Here is a 14284-nt window from a genome sequence, read left to right on the forward strand (position 1 = left end):
GAAAGGGATACCAAACACTCTAGGTGTGAAACTCATTCACTAGAAAGGTCTAGATCCCTAACCCCAAAAGCTCAAATCACCCAGCTGTGGAATGATGTGCAAAAACCTATTTCAGTTCTACTACTCAATAGTAAATCCCAACCCTGTTACATTTTCAGTAAAATTAAAATGGGGCCTTTGGAGATATATATTATATATGCATGCTAGCAATCCACTCTGCAGAGTTGTTTTCAAAGGAACTGCCGGACAGTTCTAACACACTCGTGTCAGTCAGAGGAATGGCTGAAACAATCTCAACAATCTCTGCCTTGCCAATTTTCTCTCTACCGCCTCTGTGTGCAAGGACAGAAAACTTCCATTTTCCCTTTAGAAAGAGGCAGCAGTTTGCCATTACGTATGAATTCATAGGATTGTGGTTTGTTCTGGATACAATCAGGTACAAGAAACCTGATTGAAATTATTTTTAATGTATGGTATTTTAAACAAACCAGAGTTCTTTGAGTTTGTATAAAGCAGCAAACTGCAATTTGCTTTAAGTGAAAGCAGAAGCTCTCTTCCCTTTCCCCTCTCACACAGAGGAAAGGTAGTGCCAAAGCTGGACTCCAGCTCCTATCAGCCCCAACCAGCACAGCCAAAGAATGACAGGAGCTGTAGTCTAGAGAGCCACAGATCTAGAGAGCCACAGATGTCCCAACCCTGGCTAAGATCTCCCTCTGAACCAGGCCAAACACTTTCAATTAAGCAAAGCCTTAGACTATTGTTTTCATACCAGATGTTACTGTACTTTGTTTGCTCAGCTGTTAACAGTCTGTCCTGAAAGCTAGTCACCAGCTCTGGTGCAGTCCATCGAAGAGGCACAAGCTTCTTTTCATCTGTTTCAATATAATCTTCCTATTATATCAAGGAAAGAGACAAAAAATTCAAAGGGCAAACAAAAACCACACATTGTCAAATGCTGTTTGTTCTCTCATGCCTCAGATTCCTTGGAATTAGAGAACCCTTGAATTGCCTTTGCAAAAAAGAAGGGTCAGCACGAGGGAACCAAAGCCAAAAAAACCCCGCAATGAAGGTTCAAAATGAAGCTAAAGTTGGAGGGAATATTGGGGATTGCAATGTGCCCAACGTGTTTTGGAGTAGAGTCTTTCAGAAGCAAATGTCATAAATAAATCACTACCCAAAAATGATCAGAAATCTCTTTGCCCCAGAAGGTGGAAATACTCTAAAATGTATTGGGCAAAATCCAATATTTAACTCTATGCCTGAATTTCCTATTGATTTAGTTCAACTGAAAAATCAATAAGTAATGATTAACTTAGTCTGTATAACTGAGGCTTTGCTTCCCCTTTTGGCTTCTGTAGCTTTTGGCCAGCCTTTCTGCATTGGAAACCTGCAATTCAGTGCTCACCTAGACACCTATACTCTATACTTCAGCACTGCTGCCATAGGAACTGAGCTAGTTGCACAACCTCCCTACTACTGTCTCTTAGCAGAGAAGCACTGTGGAAGCTATATGGTGGAAGGGGGAAAGCGAAAGCATGTACAACATTATCCTGTAGCAACAGAGCAGTGGTATGGTGGTTGGGTGCATGGACCATGTTCAGTGCCATTTGCGGCCAGAGAGATAAGTTGGTGACAGCAGAATCAGTAGAATGGAGACAGGAAGAATAAGATTGGGTCAATCAATCAGAATGTCCAGGCAGTGTTTCCTATGAGTGTATGTAGGTCCACATTAAAGAAGACTGCTCAAGAAACAGACTGGTAGCTAGACCACTAAATTAAAGCATTTAGGTGGAACCTAGAATTTTATTTTATTTTATTGATCCATGGCACTCAGGTTTTATAATGCAAAAACCAATTTAAATTGTTTACCAAAAATGAGAAATTTAGCTGTGTGACATGCAGAGAAAATATTTATTCACTCTAATGCCATATATTATCCAAACAAGTCTAAATAACCAGTGTTGACTATCATCGTATGGATATAAATTCAGGTACATTTGATGCTCATTAAATGCACTACATGGTGCAAGCAAAGGCGAAATGAAGCTCCAACAAGTTTTCTGATTAAATGAGAAGCAGCCAATAGTGGTTTGCCATTTTTACTGGAGGAATGACAGGAGGGAGGATGCAGAAAAAACATCCAGGGGAAGGATTAAGCATGCCCTCTCTATGCCTCAGAACAACACCAGAGGCTGCTTTTAATTTTTTTAAGAGTGTTCCTAATCCTACTGGATTCAGTTACTAGCACAAGATTGCACAGGCCTTAATATCAGCAGTATATAGTACCTCTTAAATGGCACAATCCCACTGACGTATGCAAATTACTGCACTAGAACAAAGAGTAGCTGGAGATCAGGAAGTCCAACATGCACAGATGCATCAAAGAGCAGTATAAAAATGGAGATTACAATGTGCACCATTATCAAGCTACAGAACTGCTCACAGTTCAGCAAGCCCACATAAAACAGTAATTTGTAACTTTAGCCACTGCCATTCTGTAAATGTGTCAACTTACCTTATACCTACTGAATCCTATTCCATAATCTCCCACTTTTACGTTTAGATCGGATGTAAGGAAGCAGTTGCGTAAGGCTAGGTCACTGGAAAAAAATACCAAAATACTGCAATGAGAACAAAAGTTCACAATAGCTCCTATGATTAAAAAAAATCAATAATGCGGCCAAGCTCATCTGACACAGCACAGTATTAGATTACAGCTTTAAATATAGCACCAGCCATTCAAAAATCATCATGGAACATACACATGTTCTTATCTGAGCCCTGGAGAACCAGAATGGTGAAATGGATCAAATATTGGACTTTGGCTAGAAAGCATGAGTGAAGCTGCAACATTCACTTGGTGATCTTAGGCCAGTCTGCTGCAAATGACATCTTTGTGAACAAACAGCAGCTGGAGGGTGGGGGGAAGAGGGATATATTTGGCAGGAAACAGGGGAAGGGGTCTAGATTAGGGTCCTGCAGCTGTTTTTTCTTCAAAATAGAAAATAGAAGTGGCCAGCTAAACACGCTTCTTAACAAGCAAAAATAATGTAGTATGTACTTTTGCTTTTCGAATACTGTTGTGCAAGTCATCCAGGGAAACCTCAGACAACCACTGCATAGACAGACTACAAGCAATTTCATTAGGGTTGAGTTTCAGTGGATAAATGGCAGTTCAATTACCGGCCACATTCATGTCAACATTTTATTAATACATAAAACTGTAAAATAAAAAAGGGTTGTGATTCAGTTGAAGAAATGTGTGCATTTATAAGACTATGCTGCAGCCACAACCTCCACTTTGTGATCTTCCAACTCATGGATGGAAGCAAAACAAAAAAACAGAACCGCAAACGTCTTTATATTCTCTGGCGAGGGGTAGCGGGAAATGCAAATAAGAAGGTTGCTGCTATATTCAGCATGCCTTAGAACCTACTAAATCTAGTATTTCAGAACTAAGGGATTTGTCTTTGTCTTTTATGTAATGTACATGCAAAAGCATTATTCATTTGGAAGCCATACCCATGGACAAAATTATGTTTATGCATTATGCAGAGTCCAGCTGCAATCTCACACGCCATCCTCTGTAGCAGCATTATTTGGGAATCTCCTTTAATGTTCTCCTGTTCATTGCAAAGGTACGTTTTTAGGTCACCCTGTAAAACAAGAACAGTCATCAATGCCTTCTCAAGCTGGTTGCACTTAACAGTTATTTAATGAAGCAGCAGCTAAGCGCAGTTTAGGTCTTGCCAGTCAACAAGGTTATAAATATTAGTTATAAATAAGCTTGCACTCAGAGAGCACTGTCGTCAAATTTCAAGTCTCTATAACGTTTCTTTAAAAAGGCAGCCGAGGTACACACTGTGACTGTTTTAAAGCTATTCAGGACTTATTTATGCACTTAATATAATAACTGGTCTGGAATAAAGTTATGGGAAAATGAAAAGTGGAAGCTATACCCACGGGTCTTCTCTGGGACAGGAAAAGAAAGGGGCTAAGAGGATAAGAGGCAAGAATGACAATGCATGGAAGGATGGATAGGAGCACTGATCTCTGTGCAAAGTGGCTGTGCTTCTGAACCTGTCTCTCTTATATACATTAGCCACTACACTGCACCAGCCCTGCACATAAGAGCTGGTTTAAAGCAGATTCACACCACACTCAAGTATTCTGAAAAACACATCTACTATACTAGAATCACATGAATTGATCTGAGAGAATGATACTACAGTACTACAAATCTTGAGTTTCAACATTTATTCATTGCAGCAAGAGGGCATGACACTTATCAGTAGACTGTATAAGAAAACCGCAGACAGGTGAAGGGAACACAAGTTCCACGGTAAATTTCAAAGTGTACATCTCTCATTCATAAATGGATGCCCACCACTCAACTATTCTATGTTTGTTAACCGGCAGCTGAATGCCTGGGCGCAGCTGAAAAGCATTGGGTTGGAGGCAGCATCTAAATTCTATCTGGCTTCTAACCTGCAATGCCTCAACCCATGAACACATTACGGAAGCATGTGAACAAAGCAAAGGCAAAACTGCTTCACCAACCCTAGATGGCAGCAAACTACTAGGCAAAAGTCACAGCAGCATAAGAGAACTTTGTTTTACAGCAAGACACCATTTGCTGAATTACCTCCTACAATTTGCAAGTAAAAATGATTACAGGTTGTTAAATGAGTCTACTGCCCTATGTTTTGCGGGGGGAGGGGGGTTTGTTTTTTAAGGAAGCCATTTCTCCTGGACGGGCTTCTACTCAAAATTCATTTGCACTAAAATAGCTCACACAAAAATGTACTTTAACCCACACCTTCCAGAATGCAAGTGTAAAAAGCAGAGATGAAGAAGGGCATGAACAAAGCTTGACTGGGAAACTGCTTAAACACTTCCTCTGCACAACAGCAGGCTGCCAAGTGGCCAAAATAGTTCTGAGCATAATGGGTTAGCACAATCTGGAGATGCATCTGTTAATTTGCAATGCACAACATATTTAGTGTGCAACATACATTTGCAACTCTTTTGTTTTAAGAACCTGCACTTGAATAACACAGTGTAAGTTTCCTTTTATAGCTTCTGAAGACTCACAGCTAACAAGATTATGGGCTGTCATGTTCAAAGCAAAATCCCAAACCCAGGCTTGCCTCTGAAGGTACACTCAACAAGAAACTATGGCCAACCACAACTCCCTGACAAGCATATGGTTGCAAATGTGAATTATGTTGCATTCATACTTTTAAAATATAAGCTAACTTCTTTATATCCTGATCTTAACTTGGGGCTCCCAGCATTCTCTCATCTAGGCCTCCACCAGTTAACTTCAAGCGCTCCCAAACCATCAGCCCTCCATTCACCTTTACACAATTTTTTTACATTTACAGTTAAGACTATATTATGCGTGAAGTGGTCCTAATCCCTTTTGAACTTCAGTAAGAAAATGCTAAAGATGTAACAGGAATCAGTATACAGTACTTTAAGCTTCTTTACAGAATAATTTAGTACAGGCACGTCCAAAGTCTGGCCTGGGGGTCTAATCCGGCCCTCTGGTTGATTTACCGTATTTTTCGCACGATTGGATGCCCCGGACCATAGGACACACCTCGTTTTTTGGGGGGGAAATAAAGGAAAAAAATTTCCCTTTATTTCCCCCCCAAAAGCAGGTCAGGGAAACCAAACCAGGTCGAGGAACAGCGGGCTAGTGGCGCTGCGCCTCCCTGCTGTCCCCCGAGCTTGTGGGGCTGGCTGATGTCTGCCTGGTGCGCGGGGCGCTCTGCTTCAGGGCGCCCCACCCGCCAGGCAGCAGGCTGCTATCTGCAGCGTGGGGAGCCTTGCGGGGAACTCCTGCAGGGCTCCGCACTCTGCGGATGTCTGCCTGGTGCGAGGTGCGCTCTGCTTCAGGGCGCCCCACCCGCCGGGCGGCAGGCTGCTATCCGCAGCGTGGGGAGTCCTGTGGGGAACTCCTGCAGGGCTCCGCACGCTGCGGATGTCTGCCTGGCGCAAGGGGCGCTCTGCTTCAGGGCGTCCCACCCACCGGGCGGCAGGCTGCTATCCGCAGCATGGGGAGCCTTGCGGGGAACTCCTGCAAGGCTCCCCACGCTGCCGGGCGCTCTGCTTTCAGGGCGCCCGCCGCTCCGGGAAGCAGGCTGCTATCCGCAGCCTAGACACGCTAGCGGAGCGCTAATCCCGAAGCTTGGGGCGTGCGGAGCTCAGCGCCCCCAAGCTTTTGGGTGCCGGCAAGGTCTAGACGGCTAGCGGAGACCTTGCCGGCACCCAGAAGCTTGGGGCGCGCTGAGCTCCACACACCCCAAGCTTCGGGATTGATGCAGCGCTCCGCTAGCTGTGGGAGAGCTGGGTCTCCCACGGCTAGCGGATAGCTTCCTGAAGCCTGGAGAGCGAGAGGGGTCAGTGCGCACCGACCCCTCTCACTCTCCAGGCTTCAGCGAAAGCCTGCATTCGCTCCATAGGACGCACACACATTTTCCCTTGCTTTTTAGGAGGGAAAAAGTGCGTCCTATGGTGCGAAAAATATGGTAATCCGGCCCCTGTGGCAGTTTATTTACTGGGCAAAAAAACCCAACAACTTCAACTTCAATCAAAAAAAAAAAAAAAAAAAAGCCCAACAGATTTGGGGGGACACCCATGGTTTAGTAGAAATTCATGGGCTTCTGCAAACAATTCCAAACTGCTACTGTGTGTCTCTTCAGCAGAAGAGGAGAGAGGAAGGCAGAGGAAGGAAAGGATATACAGTTTCTACCACTGGCATCCCAGAAAATTTAAGGCTTCCTTCAGGAATGGTGCCAAGTTAGAACTATTCATTGCTCATATTCGTTACCCACACAGTAATGACATTTTTCAAATGTGCTACAGTAATTTTTCTGGAATTAATACATTAGGTTTCTTCAATACCTGGTTTGGAAACTGAATCTCAAAAAGGCACTAGTAGCACGGCTGACTTGCTCTTACCTTGGTTCCTGTGGTATGAATTGTTAAAAGCCAACTCCCTCTAATGATCCATAGTTTACTGTTCTAGTTTAACTATTTAATCAAACTGTTTGACTGAAATACACGTTGCCAAGCAAGACGCTCCCAATTATATGTTAGCAGATTAGGCTTTGGAAAATATATTTAATACTAGTAAGTTATGCAAACCGCAGTTGGAAAGAGCTATTTCAGAAGAGTCATTCTTCCTGAATTTAAGGGAAGAGGAAATGTCTTTTCCAAGAGGATACTTCCTATAACACATGCATCATCTTAACACACAGTGCTTCTTAAGAACCATTTTTCCACATGCAAATGTTATGCAGGAGAAAAAGGACGAAATCCGAAAACAATGGAGACTCCTCCAGTGCTGTAGTGGTTAAGAGCGGTAGACTCGTAATCTGGGGAACCGGGTTCGCTTCCCCGCTCCTTCACATGCAGCTGCTGGGTGACCTTGGGCCAGTCACACTTCTCTGAAGTCTCTCAGCCCCACTCCCCTCACAGAGTGTTTGTTGTGGGGGAGGAAGGGAAAGGAGAATGTTAGCCGCTTTGAGAATCCTTAAAGGGAGTGAAAGGCGGGATATCAAATCCAAACACTTCTTCTTCTTCTTCTTCTTCTTCTTCTTCTTCTTCTTCTTCTTCTTCATTATCATCATCATCATCAAGCAGCAACTGAATTTTAAAACCAAATCAGAAAACCAGAGCAAAAAAGAGATGCTATCTGGAAGCCACTTAAACCCTCCTTCATGGCTGCCTTCTCTGCATACACAGTTGTTTGCATGTAATGGTTTGCCTGCCCATATGGACCACTACCTGTCAGTAACTTGCAACAAAGAGAAAACCACTAGAGGGATATATTTAAAGCACCTGCTCAAGCTATAGAAATGCTTATACTTTGGAACTCCCTGCCTATTGATGTTAAGCAGCAAGCATAACTGTAATCTTAGTACACCATCACTGTATGCTTTTGCTTTGTACTGTACTCTATTACAGTGTTTTTCAACCACTGTTCCGCGGCACACTAGTGTGCCGCGAGATGTTGCCTGGTGTGCCGTGGGAAAAATTGAAAAATTCAAAAGATTTTTTTTTAAAAGTCAAATTTTTGCCCACTAGGCGGGCGCCGGACTGTGTCCACCCTATTTTCCATCCGCACACAGTGCGGAGACGGAGCTGTCATCCGCCGGCTCAGCGGGGATCAGTGGATCGATCCCCGCTGAGCAGAGAACAGTCCGCAACGTTTTTGTTTGCCATTAAAGAAAAAAATATTAAACATTTTCTAATGGTGGTGTGCCTCGTGATTTTTTTCATGAAACAAGTGTGCCTTTGCCCAAAAAAGGTTGAAAAACACTGCTCTATTAGATGCCTGCTGAAAATGTTTCTGTTTCAGAGGATCTATTCAGACACATGCTTTGTTTATCTGTTTGTAAATTTGCTTCACATGTTTTGTTTAGATTTTTAAAAGGTTTTAAAATGTTTGTTAAATCATTCATTTTGCAGTAGTGGAACATTTTCGGTTTTGGAGTTACTGGCTGGAATTAAGCTACTACTGATGGACATGATGAGAGTGATTTTTACAGCAGTTAATTCATCTATTTGGGGGTAATTTTTTTGAGGGTGGGGACCAGAATAGGTGTCTTATTCTTTCAAAGCTTTGCAGAGTTTATATGTAAACTTCCTTGGGCAGTCCTTAAAGGAGATATGAGTGACTTAGTGACAGAGGGAGTCAAATGGAAAACTAAGCTGTATGAAAGGTTCCAAGATTAGCAGCTTCTTTAAGCATCAGTTTTCACAGCTGTAAGGAAAATCCTGAGAACACACCAAATCCCCATGTATAGCAACAGAGAATAATGGCCAGGAAGTATATCCCTGTTCTAAGGCTACATTTGGAAAGTGTGAGGAGGGGAAGCGGGGGGTGGGGGTGGGTAGAGAACGTGTATGACTATGGCATGTGAAGTGCCAACATCAAGCAACTTTAAGGAAAGGAGCAAATGTGGTTGTTTAGTCGTTTAGTCGTGTCCGACTCTTTGTGACCCCATGGACCAGAGCACGCTAGGCACTCCTGTCTTCCACTGCCTCCCGCAGCTTGGTCACACTCATGTTAGTAGCTTCGAGAACACTGTCCAACCATTTCATCCTCTGTTGTCCCCTTCTCCTTGTGCCCTCCATCTTTCCCAACATCAGGGTCTTTTCCAGGGAGTCTTCTCTTCTCATGAGGTGGCCAAGAAGGTGAGGTGGCTCATGAGAAGAGAAGACTCCCTGGAAAAGACCCTGATGTTGGGAAAGATGGAGGGCACAAGGAGAAGGGGACAGCTTCAGGAACTGTCCTTCCAGTGAGCAAGGATCTATCCTTCCAGTGAGCACTCAGGGCTGATTTCCTTCAGAATGGATAGGTATGATCTTCTTGCAGTCCATGGGACTCTCAGGAGTCTCCTCCAGCACCGGAATTCGAAAGCATCAATTCTCCGATGATCAGCCTTTTTTATGGTCCAGCTCTCACTTCCATACATCACTACTGGGAAAACCATAGCTTTAACTATATGGACCTTTGTCGGCAAGGTGATGTTTCTGCTTTTTAAGATACTGTCTAGGTTTGTCAAAATTGGGAAAGGAGTACGACAAGACTGTATATTGTCTCCCTGCTTATTTAACTTATACGCAGAACTCATCATGCGAAAGGCTGAGCTGGATGAATCCCAAGCCGGAATTAAGATTGCCGGAAGAAAAATCAACAACCTCAGATATGCTGTCTAGGTTTGTCATTGCTTTTCTCCCAAGAAGCAGGCGTCTTTTAATTCCGTGACTGCTGTCACCATCTGCGGTGATCATGGAAACCCAGGAAAGTAAAATCTCTCACTGCCTCCATTTCTTCCCCTTCTATTTGCCAGGAGGTGATGGGACAAGTGGCCATGATCTTAGTTTTTTTGATGTTGAGCTTTATACTATATTTTGCACTCTCCTCTTTAACCCTCATTAAAAGGTTCTTTAATTCCTCCTCACTTTCTGCCATCAAGGTAGTGTATATCACATATATTGCAAAGGAGCAAATGAGTGGGGGCTAATCCAGAAAAGGAGAGCAGAAGGAAGAGCTTGTAAGGGACAGAATCTAGAAACCAGCAAAATACCAGAGGTTGAAGGAGTGGCTGAGGGGCACTTGCTATGGAAAGTTGGGTAGGAGTAGTATGCTGTATGGAGGGGGAGGACTACACTTCCCATCAATCCTGACCATTGGTCATGCTTCCTGGGGCTGAAGCCAAAAAACATTAGGAAAGCACCATGTTGGCTACCCCTAGAATAGACCTCTAGGGTCTTTCTTTTAGATCTGGAGAAAATAATCTAGGTTAAAAACAGTAATTGATGTGAGCCAGTATGGCTGTCAGTTTTTAACACCCCCCATCACTTTTGTTTTTTTAACACAAGACAAGCTTCCCCATCTATGTACTTCTCTTTTCTAGAAAATTAGAATCAAGCAGTCACAGCTCTAGGAAGGATTAAAGGTAAACTGTATGCTCCGAAGAATGAGTGCACACTTGCTGCCCAGAACTGCCAACTTCTTCTTCTCATTCTGCAGCAATAAGTTCCTGAAGAGCTACTTTCTATGGAAGCATACCCAGTTAACAGGCCGGCCAGCCTTGCCATAATAATGTTACATCCACTTCATAATACGATTCTTTGCTCCTCATTTGTCATGCTATCAACAAATAATTCTGTGTGCTGACGGAAGATTGGCCACATACAGCTGGGTAATATATTACAGTTAATAAGATGGTTACTACCCTATTTTTAACCTGGTACAACCTCAGGACGATCGGAAATGATACACCATTAGTTAATTATAGATTAAGAGGACTACCACAAACATGCCATCTAGTTCCTACACAATCATTTGAGACAAGAGGAAACTAAGGAGCTATTGCTTGGAGCTATTGCAGCAGCTAGACCTTATGAAGGGCTAGGAGAGCTCATGAGCACTTTACACAGTATTCTGTCAGATGCCATCACAGTTCTATTTAGGCACAGTGGATCAATTCTATTTTGTTTTGTATTTCAGGCAATAATGGTGGGCAATATGCTTTAATTGAGATTCCTGCATTTGCAGGGCTTGGACTAGATGAGCACTTCCAACTCTACAATCTTATGGTTCTAAGACAATCAGGTTTTTAGGTATAGACCTGCATCTTCCCAATGCAATTGTCCTTGTTTGGATTCAAGCATGTAGGTAATAGTGAAGGTACAGAGAATTACGATGAAAGCAAGTGAAAATCAATCTCAATGAAGAACTTATATGCACTGGTTGTCAAGGTAGATTATTTTTTACCACTGAGGAAAAAGCCACCACCACGCTGCAGAGGTTTATAACCACCACCGGACACAATTTTCACTGCCTGTTAAGAGCCAACTGTGCAGCAAAAAAAAAAAAAAAAAAAAAGTGTTGTGGAAAACATCCATCTATGTTGGTCAGAGAAAGCACTTACTGTCTGATACTTATTAAAGTTGCACAAAGTAAGTGTGGCTATAACTGCCTATGTTAACAGGGCTATGTAGCACAGCATGCAATTAACACCAGCTTCACATCCCACTCTCCTCACTTACAAAAGTTACGCACATCTCACATACTTGCAAGTAGCAATGTGTTTTTGCAGCCGCTAAGCCGTACATTATTCCACTTCTAAGACAAGGTTTGGTTTAATCGAAGCAGGCTGTAGCAACAGGATTTTAATTTGTATGCCCATCATTTAGCGGTGAAGTTTATGAAGGCCAGTTCCTTCCCCGAAAAGCTTACTGCACAGCTACAACAGAAATGTATTCTATGCTGGCAAGCGAAATCCTCGCCTGGATTATACATGCCACAGAATCACGACAATTTCTGACATGATGTGCTAAGCCTTCAAGCAACTGGAGTATTAACAAGTTATATTCTATAAACTATGACAACTTGAATATGCAGGAGCTTTCTGGAGACCGATTAAATACATCAGAAGAAGCATGACACAATGTAGGTACAAGTAAGTTATTGAATAGCTGCCAAGTAATTTTCACAGTAAAAAAGGTCATGTCCTACACCCACCCCACCTCCAAAGAACAAGAAATGAAATGAAAAACTAATTAGCACCAAACACCTCTAGGGACACAAGAAACTTATTGCAAAAAAAATTAACTAGGCCAGACCCACGATCCACCTAATTCGTTAGGATTCTGAAAGGACACTTGTTCCAGGAGCACTAGACAACCACAGACACTTAAACTTAGAGTAAACTCATGTAAAATAAACACACAACACACCTGATTGTGAGGCCTGCATTTTAAATGAAATTAAAAGCAACCTAGAATACAAGAAGTGGCCATGCCAGGAAATGCAAACAGCTGTTTACTGCTAAATGCTGATTGTAAAAGCTGTTGTGTGTAAAAACAACACAGTGAATTAGGAAATCTGTGTTAGAACGATTCCTTCCTTCCTCCTCCCCCTTCCCCTGAACAGTGCCTGATTTAGTGTGAGCTAGGATGGTTGGCCAGATATCAGGCTTTTTTTCTACAGGGCCTGTTTTTACAAATTCCAAGAAGACTGCACTGGATCAAATTAACCCCCTGACAAGTCTCCAGGTCAACCTTCCCAAACCTGGTTCCCCCACCCTCCTCTTCCTCAATCCCTTTCCCTTTTGCATAGTCTTAGCCTGCAAGCCTGAGGTCAAGAACTTACTACTGAGATTTGTAAATCATTCTGGGAGCCTTTTTTTGGCCCCGGGGGGGGGAGGGGGTAAAAAATGCTTTAGATAAATAAATGCAGATGAAAAGGTATGAAAGTTGGAAGTAAAGTATCTTTTAAAAATATAGCTACAAGGAAAGCCCTAGGGCAGGTATGAGTAACCTTTGCCCCTCCAGATGTTGCTAAACTACAACTCCTATCATCCATGTCAGGCATAGGCAAACTCGGCCCTCCAGATGTTTTGGGACTACAACTCCCATGATCCTTAGCTAACAGGACCAGGGATGATGGGAACTGTAGTCCCAAAACATCTGGAGGGCCAAGTTTGCCTATGCCTGATCCATGTGATCATGCTGGATGGGGCTGATGGAAGTTTGGGCCCCAACAACAACACCTGGAGGGTCACCCCTTCCCTGTTCTAGAGAAGACTTCCCTAGTGCAGTGCTAAGCCAGTGCGTTGTGTCTTTTAGACCTCTTAGCCTGAGCGCAGGGACTAACATTTGCAAGTCTCCCCGCCCCCTCCGAAAAGTGGGATAAAATGCTTTAAATAAAAAATCAAGTAAACATCAAGCTCTGTGCTATTACAATGAAATGGCATTTACTCACCAAGTCACAAAACTCAAATACCAAAAGATAGGGAATGGCTTCCACACACTGCCCTGTACACTGGAGGACGTTTGGATGCTGAAGAATTCTGCAGGGAAAGAGAAACAAAGAGACGCGCTTCAGGTCAGGCATATTGCATTTCTTTCCAGGTTTATGAGTCAAAGGGATCTCGGAAATGCCCACCCAGCAGCACACTTCTGTGCGCAAATGATTTCTGAAAGTGACTGCTCCTGGCTATCGGTAAATGAGAGGGACAGAACCACAAGCCTTCCATGCAGCAGATAGGCATACATGAAGGAGGTAAGAGGCAGAGTGACAGTATTCAGAATGCTGCACCTGGACTGAAAAGATCAGAGTTCAGACTTTTGCTTCAGCTATAGAAGCTCACTGGGTAGCCTAACTTTATTCTTTCAAGCTCACTTTTACATGTGCTCCACAATGAGCACATTATGTGCACCACAGAGGACAATGCTATCGATGGCCATTGTGAGAAATATGTAACGATGTATTTTCACAAAAAGCTAAGCATGCCCTCCTACTTTGCACTGCTATTCAGATGCTACTTACAAGTACGGCTCTCCATGCCTCAAAAATCGTTCTTGCTCCTTGGAACTGGCACTTGCTTTCAGCTCCTTCACAACAACTCTGGCCACACTGGAGCCTGTGTAAACCTCCCCAAGCAAAACCTGAAAAACAAGCAGCAGGTATTTGAAAACACGGAGGAAGCCACTGTGTGCACAAGTAAAATAAAAGTCAGTACAAGGCAATGTGAAGAAGACGAAGGAGGCCAGGAACTTGCTTATACCATTGTTGTTGTTATTATTTCCCCACCCTTCACTGTAAGGTCTCAAGTCAAACCACTGCGTCCATCAAGCCTGGAGTGACCTACTCTGACTTGCAGCAGCTCTCTCTGGGGTCTCTAAGGCCTCGACTCTTTTTTCAATAGCTCCATTAACAGGAGACCACAAGAGCTGAACCTGGGGTTTCATGCAT

The 14284-nt window shown here is 43.2% G+C and overlaps 1 protein-coding gene and 1 long non-coding RNA gene across 3 annotated transcripts in view; both read right to left on the reverse strand.

Moving 5' to 3' along the window:
* The window catches only part of LOC310831412, a 149583-nt gene that overhangs the window by 66864 nt on the left and 68435 nt on the right, over positions 1-14284 (reverse strand). The gene's annotated exons all lie outside the window — the stretch shown is intronic.
* The window catches only part of LMTK2 (lemur tyrosine kinase 2), a 47628-nt gene that overhangs the window by 13033 nt on the left and 20311 nt on the right, over positions 1-14284 (reverse strand). For both annotated transcript variants that reach the window (XM_083711280.1, XM_083711281.1), the window contains exons 5-9: positions 13859-13977; positions 13292-13379; positions 3523-3656; positions 2516-2600; positions 770-891 (exon numbers count right to left, since the gene is read on the reverse strand). In XM_083711280.1, coding sequence (XP_083567406.1) covers positions 770-891; positions 2516-2600; positions 3523-3656; positions 13292-13379; positions 13859-13977 — 548 coding nt within the window. The remainder of the gene's footprint in view (positions 1-769; positions 892-2515; positions 2601-3522; positions 3657-13291; positions 13380-13858; positions 13978-14284) is intronic.

This window comes from Podarcis gaigeae (genome assembly GCF_964106915.1).
Source record: "Podarcis gaigeae genome assembly, chromosome: 14".
Taxonomy (NCBI): Eukaryota; Metazoa; Chordata; class Lepidosauria; order Squamata; family Lacertidae; genus Podarcis; species Podarcis gaigeae.